The sequence below is a fragment of the Trichechus manatus genome, unplaced genomic scaffold, assembly GCF_000243295.1.
Source record: "Trichechus manatus latirostris isolate Lorelei unplaced genomic scaffold, TriManLat1.0 scaffold00079, whole genome shotgun sequence".
NCBI classification, from domain to species: domain Eukaryota; kingdom Metazoa; phylum Chordata; class Mammalia; order Sirenia; family Trichechidae; genus Trichechus; species Trichechus manatus.
This window is the reverse complement of record NW_004444015.1, coordinates 9,588,734-9,596,235: the sequence shown is the minus strand read 5'-3', so window position 1 is coordinate 9,596,235 and position 7,502 is coordinate 9,588,734. Positions and strand designations below refer to the sequence as shown.

At 44.3% G+C, this 7,502-nt stretch overlaps 1 protein-coding gene across 1 annotated transcript; it reads left to right on the top strand.

Annotated features, from left to right (window-relative positions):
* The first annotated feature begins 4,027 nt into the window (after positions 1-4,027).
* Positions 4,028-6,942, top strand: LOC101361277 (melanoma-associated antigen 10-like). Its single transcript, XM_012556819.1, has 3 exons — positions 4,028-4,346; positions 5,552-5,649; positions 5,914-6,942. The coding sequence occupies exons 1-3, from the start codon at positions 4,028-4,030 to the stop codon at positions 6,940-6,942; spliced, it is 1,446 nt and encodes a 481-aa protein (XP_012412273.1).
* The last annotated feature ends 560 nt before the right edge of the window (positions 6,943-7,502 follow it).

Genomic DNA, 7,502 nt, shown 5'->3' with positions numbered 1-7,502 from the left:
ATTTTAAACATCCAAGCAATTCAAAAAAGCTAGAGAATGAATAGCAAATTAAACCTAAAGAAGTAGAAGGTCAGAAGTAATGGAGTTAAATGCAGAAATAATAAAATAGAAAACAGTAGAGTCATCTAACAAAAGCCAGTTATCTGAAAAGTCTTAAAACCATTTTTGTAAACATTATCAATTAATAAGGAAAAAAGCATGAAGATACACTAACAGCATCACTTATGCAAAAACAACAAAAAAACACACCTGAACAAAAACTTAATCTCATCAAGCTTCTATTTCTAACTACCAATTTAAAGAAATGCAGGCAGTTGAAGAACATGTTAAAGGACACCAAAGTGTTGTAAACAGCAAAATCCAGAAAAACAGAAGACCTTTTGTTTTTCAACGATGCCGACAGCAACAAAAAATTGCAAGAAAAAAAGGGGTGAAGTGGGGGAACCTATAGATTAAAAAAGACTTAAGGGACGTAACGATCAAAATGCATAAGGCATATTTGGGCACCTATTCTAACCAAAAAGTCCATAGTTCGAATCCACCAGGCGCTCCCTGGAAACTCTATCAGGCACCTCTACTCTGTCCTACAGGGTCACTGTACGACAATGAGTTTGGTTTGTTTTTCTGGGATTCAAAGATATTAAATTTTTTTTTCACGCATAAGGCTGCATGATAAATGTGAAAAATAACTGGACATTGAATATTAACGACTCATTTAACTTTTAGGGATGATAATTTGATTGTGTTTATGTTTAATAACGACATATTGCACCAGGCAAATGTGCTGCAAAAGCTCTCTCTAAAGCATTAAAAAGTAAGATGTCACTTTGAGGACTAAGGTGTGCCTGACCCCAAGCCATGGGATTTTCAATCACCTCATATGCATGTGAAAGCTGGACAATGAATAAAGAAGATCGAAGACTAACTGATGCCTTTTAATTCTGGTGTTGCCGAAGAATATCGAATGTACCATGGCTTGCCAGAAGAACAAACAAATCTGTCTTTGAAGAAGTACAGCCGGAATGCTCCTTAGAAGCAAAGACAGCAAGACTTCGTCTCACATACTCTGGACATGTTATCAGGAGGGACCAGTCCCTGGAGAAGGACACTATGCTTGGTAAAGTAGAGGATCAGCGAAAAAGAGGAAGACTCTCTACAAGATGAACTGACACAGTGGCTGCAACAATGGGCTCAAACACAGCAATGATTGTGAGGATGGCACAGGATCGGGCAATATTTCATTCTGTTGTACATAGGGTTGCTATGAGTTGGAACTGACCCCACAGCACCTAACAACAACATTTAATAAAGAGTTGTTTTCTTTTAGAATTGCATATCAAAATTACTTAGAGATGACATGGTATGATGTCTTGTATTTGCTTCATATTTTTCCAGTGGCAGAGAAGGATGGTAGGTGGGGGCAGAGCTGGAAAAAGATTTGCCATGCACTGATTACACTCCCTAGTGTAAGTGAGCATCAGATATATTGGGTTCATTGTATTATTCTCTCTACTGTTTTACTTAGAAGGTTTTATTATAAATATTATGACGTTAAATTGGAAATCATAATTGAAATGGACCACTCTTCTTTAAAAAAAAATAAATGACCAAATTGGTTCATGGAGAAGTATAAAACTTTCATCGAATAATGCAAACGAAAACTATCCAAAGCTCGTCACCCTAAAATGTTCCATGACAAGGCAGTTTTAGAGACCAGTTGTTCCAAATGGTCAGGGAAAGCTCTTTCCCATCCTTTGTAAACTCTTCAAAGCATACAAAAAGAAGGGACAGTATTCAACTCATTTTCCCAGGCTAGCTCTCCTTGATTCAAAAACCAGTTGAGGTCAACCCACGGGTGAGCCAGGCTCACTCGCATAGCAGCAAATATCCTAAATAAATTCACAGCATATTCAACACAGCAGTGAATTAAATGAACAAACAGGCTGTAACTAAGAAATGAAAATATGACTTAACCTTAGAAAATACTTTTAATTGTAATTCCCTATATAACAAATTAGAGGAGAAAACACATTTGATAATGTTAACGGGTACAGAAAAAGCATTTGAAAGAAATTCAACGTAAGTTCACGGTACAAACTTTTAGCAAACTTAGAGGGGAAATTCCATTTCCTAAAATCTACTACAAACATACTTAAATGCAAAATTAAAGTCACGGACAAGACAGAGATGTACGCTATCACCTCTACTGTTCAAAACTGCACTGGAACACAAAGCCAGAGCCATGGATATCAAAATAAATAAGAGATATGGATATTTAAAATAAACTTGTTGGCAATATGATCATTTATGGAGAAAATTCTAAGGAATAGACACATGGAATATTCAAATAAAAGAGACTTTAGAAACAGAGTAGATGGAAACTCACTATAGCAAATCAAAAGCCTTGCCACACAAAAACAGTAACTAATTAGAACATCTAACAGAAAATACCCAATTCACAACAGCAACAAAATCCAAAAATTACCTAAGAAGAAGGCTTAGAAATGTACAACATCTTTATGGAGGCAACTATAAAATTTTACTGATCAATTCAGGTAAAATAAGTCCAAAATAAATAGAGCAGAATACCATATTCATTGATTGGAAACAGAATATTGTAAAGATGACAATTCTCCTTAAGTTACAGATTTAGTGCCTTACTTGTAGCTGTCAAGATGACAATCAAGCTCAAGATGCTGTCTTCTGCTCCCAAAATCAAGTCTGGAAAACAATAGAAGGGAGAATGAAAAATATACATATATGTTAACAACAAGATTTAAACAACAAAATGTTTAGAAACCCCTGGAGTAGAGTGGGTGTTGAACTAGTATTGTGTTTGGGGTGGGAGGTGGAGTAAAGTTGGGGAACATCTAATAACCTGCAACAAATGACAGAGATGACAGGATAGGTAAGATGAAAGTTTTTAAGCTTCTGCCCCTGCTTCGCTGCAGAAATTCGAGGAAGTACCTCAGACCACAGATGCCAGTAGCCATGGGGAAAAAGCAGGACAGTAGGAAAAATGGGGTTGATTGAGGCAGTATGATCTCAGGGTACATGCTAATAAACACCTGAAACCATTTTAGTGGATAAAAATTGTCTTAAATATATGTGTATATATAAATATATATATATATACGTACTTACATATATACACACACGTATATACAATTTTAATAGAATATAAACACTGGACTAGAAAAACAACAGCAAGTGTAACAGTGAATCACATATAGTAAAGATATTCATTCATGAAACCATAAATACATATGTTTTCATATATTACACACATATGTTGTGCATACATACACATTCTACAGACATACTTGGAAGAAATGTAAAATATATTTCATACTACAAATGAGGATTGACAAAAAGAAAATCCATGCAATGTTAAGTAACTTCAAAAGTGCAGAACCTCCCAAAATCACATTGCTCAGCTTCTGGGCAGACAATCTTTTAGAAAAAAAGTTTTCCCAAATCCAAGTCTGGCTGGAGAATAGACCCCATGGGAAGGAGCTATTCTTCTCCGACAGCCCACCACCTGTCATGGGCACTGCAGCTCCCCTATCTAGCATCTAGTCTGGGACCCAAAACCTTTCTCTGCAAGGGATGCAGTTGGGCAAATACTTGGATCTGGCAGAGAGGGCACATATCCCAGGAAGCATTAAATCAAGGACCCGGAAGGCAAGATAACCCTCAATTGGCTGACGACTGAGGGGCCCACCTACCCCAAGTAAGAAGAGACCCAATTGAACTCCACTCTGCCCCTGAAGTCAGTACCAGAAGACCTCAGGCAAGACTGTCAGGCTAAGAACACCACTCCCCCCACCTCATCTCCAACTCGGGGTGATGAGCGGCTCAGGTCCACAGAGGGAGGGTAGTCAAGCAGTGCCAAGAATCAAGGCGAAGATCCAGAGGGATCACTGAGCATGCTTCTGAACACATAAGAAACCGGACATAAGAAACCGGTTCTAGCCTCGCCCTGCCCTTGCTGTCAGCCCTGGGAAACCCCAGGCAATATCCCCGGATGTGGTGTTTCCAGACTTCCGCCTCGGAGTCTGAGGCGACACGGCTTCGTCTGAAGCGGCTGGACTCAGGTCAGCAACAAGAGGAGTCCCATGCCTTGCCAGGGGGCAAGGTGAGGGCCCTTAGGCAGGCCAGGGAGGGCCTCCCACCCGAGACAGAGGGGGGTACCCACAGAAACCTTCCGCTGCTGTCAGCACTGGAAGGTCACGGGCAGGTTCGTGAGGTGGAGTCGCCTCCATCAGGACTCTCAAAAGAGATGGCGGTTGGCCTGAGGAGCACATTCTCAGGAGTAAATATGATTACTTTGAGGAAGACTGAAAGTATCCTCCCACCCCCAGAACACAGGGCCCCCACAGAAACCCACCCTGCCCCTATCGGCCCTCATAGATTTTGTGCAGATGCGTGAGGCTAAAGCTCCGCCTCGCTTCCGCCTCGGTGGTCTCACTGAGGCAAAGGTCATAGTCTGAGGGGTGTGGCCTCAAGTCTGCAGAGGAAAGAGCCCGATGCCCTAACGGGAGTCAAAGGGAGGATGCTAAAGGTAGTCTGAGGGGTCCTCCTATCCCTGATAGAGGGGACTCCAGCCCCATCCTGCCCCTGCTGTCAGCCCTGGGAGGCCCCAGTCAGGGTTCCCGGATATGACGTTTCCTCACTTCCGCCTTGGGAATCTGAGGGAGGTGCAGCTTTGTCTGCCGTGCGTTTCCTGACGGAAAAGTCCCAGACCCTGCAAGAAAGCAAGGTGAGGCTGCTGAGGCCAGTCTGAGGGGTCCACCTACCAGATACGGGGGACCCCAGCCACATCCTGCCCCTGCTGTCATCCCTGGGAGGCCCCAGGCAGGTTCCCCGAATGTGGTGTTTCCGCACGTCTTGGGAATCTGAGAGGGGTGCAGCTTCACCTGAGGGAACCTGAGTTTGGTGGGAGAGGAGTCCCAGGTCCTGCCAGGCGTCAAGGCGAGGACCGTGAGGAAGGACTGAAGGGACCTCCTGCTCCAGAGGAGGTCCCACAGAAAAAACCCACCCTTAAGTCTCAGCTGTGGGGGATCCTGGGCGGGGCTCTCAAGCACAGGCACCACCCTTACTTTCTGTCTGAGGAATCAGGGAGATGGAGGTCTTAGCCTGAGGGACACATCCTCAGGTCATCTGAAGGCAAGCTGTGCAGGGCATCTCAGGAACAAATATGAATACTTTGAGGACTGAGGGTAACTTCCACCCCAGGCAAAGAGAACCTAACAGAAACCTGTCCTGTCCGTTGTCAGCCCTGGGAGACTCTGGGCAGGTTTGTCCAAGGCCCCCCTCAACTTCCATGGGTGGGCACAGAAGTGTCTCAGGGAGGTGAGGACCTCTGTCTGAGGGCCCCAGACTCAGGTTAGCAGAGGGAGGAATCCCATACTCTGCTGGGCATCAACATGAGGGATGACTGAGGGTACCCACTACTCCAGAACACACGAGGCCCAGCCCCTGCTCTCAGCCTTGTAGGATCCTAGGCCAGGGTAACTATGTCTCCTCACTTTTGTCTCATTGGTCTCAGGAGGTGAACACTTTGGTCTGACAGCGAGTTCAAGTCAGCAGAGAGCCACATCAGGCCAGCCCAGCAAGGAGGAGCATCACGCTTTGCCAGGAATTAAGGTAAGAACCCTAAGTGAGGACTGAGGGGACCCCCCCATCCTAGAAGAGATGGGATCTCAGCTCCACTGTACCCACTGTCTGCACCACATGAAACCGTGTCACTTTACCCTTCAGGTTATTAGGGGACAGACTGACCAGGAGGACAGGAGACCTGTGAGGCCCTAGAGCATCACCTAAAGAGAACATTATAAGTCACCCTTTGTCAGAGCTGCCAAGGTTGGGTTTCTCAGCTGAGGCCACTCACTCTCTCCTTCTCTCCCTTAGACCACCTTCTTGCTCACACTCCTGCCTGCTGCACTCACAAAAGTCATCATGCCTCGTGGTCAGAAGAGACAGCACTCCAAGTCTGAGCATCACCTCCGTTCCCAAAATAAGAAACAGGGCCTGGTGGGTACAAATGTTCCCGCAGTTGGAGGGAGGAAGGCCACCTCCTCCTCCTCCTCCTGTCTGATTCCAGGCACCTCTAAGGTGCCTCATTCTAGAGCCTGCTCCTCTGCAGCCACTTCATTGAGCAAACGAGGTAAGTGCTCCAAACGAGGTAAGGGCTCCAGACGAGAAGATGAGGAGGTTCCAAGCACCTCATATATCTCACCAGAAACCGAGGCCTTGCTCAGTGATGCACTAGATAAGAAGGTGGTTGATTTGGTGCAGTTCCTGTGTGTCAAGTATCTAACAAAGAAGCCCATCACAAAGGCAGAAATGCTGAAGATGGCCATCAAAGAGTACAAGGACCACTTCCCTGTTATCTTCAAGAAAGCCTGCGACAGCATGGAAGTGGTCTTTGGCATCGACGTGAAGGAAGTGGACCCCACTGGCCACACCTATGTCCTCACCAAAACGCTAGACCTCACCTATGATGGGATACTAAGTGATGGCCAGGGCGTGCCCAAGACCGGCCTCCTGATACTTATACTGGGCGTGATCTTTATAGAAGGCAACCGTGCCCCTGAGGAGAAGATATGGGAAGTGCTGAATATGATTGGGGTATATTCTGGAAGCAAAGATTTTCTCTATGGGGAGCCCAGGAAGCTCATCACCAAAGATTTGGTGGAGGAAAGGTACCTGGAGTACCAGCAGGTGCCCAACAGTAATCCTGCCCGCTTTGAATTCCTGTGGGGTCCAAGAGCCTATGCAGAAACCAGCAAGATGAAAGTTCTGAAGTTTTTTGCCAAGGTCAACGGGACTGATGCCAGTGCTTTTCCAACCTGGTATGAGGAGGCTTTGAGAGATGAGGAAGAGAGAGCCGGAGCCAGAATTGCTGCCACAAATAATACCAATGCCACGGCCAGTTAAAATTCCAGTGCTGCCTCCATCAGCTTCTCCCACCCCAAGTGAAGAATGAAGCACATTTGTCATGTTCTATATGGGTGACTTGGAGATTTGTCTTTTCTTTTTCTTCTTATTTTTCAAACGTTGTTCCTGTTAATAGCAGAGTTAATTAGCTCAGAATGTAAGTTTATGAATGACACTAGTCACACATTTATTGCTGTTGTTTTGGCTTAAGAGTAAGAGTTATGCTACTTTGCAAAAACAAATTCGGAGATCTTCCATCTTTTTTTGTTATCTGAAACAAGATAACATGGCACTGGAATAGGAATTTCCTTGCAAATGTGAAAGAGCCCAGCAGTAAAATAGATGAGCTTGAGAAATAGAGGGGAAAAAAATGTAAAAGATGATTAAATTTTGTATTTCCTTATCACTCTTGTCATTCTATAAAATTAAAAGATAAATGTGGATTTGAATAAATGTAGGAGAAATTAAATCTTAATAAATGAAAGAACCTGCTCACAGGCTCATTTATTTCCCAAACATGAACTGAGCATCTGCTCTGCGGAAGGCACAGTATTAGTGGG

Coding starts and splice junctions, on each gene's coding strand:
- LOC101361277 (XM_012556819.1), top strand. CDS start 4,028: ATGTGGTGTTTCCAGACTTCCGCCTCGGAGTCTGAGGCGACACGGCTT. Junction 4,347..5,551: donor TACTTTGAGGAAGACTGAAA/GTATCCTCCCAC, acceptor CATTGGTCTCAG/GAGGTGAACACTTTGGTCTG. Junction 5,650..5,913: donor ACGCTTTGCCAGGAATTAAG/GTAAGAACCCTA, acceptor TCTCTCCCTTAG/ACCACCTTCTTGCTCACACT.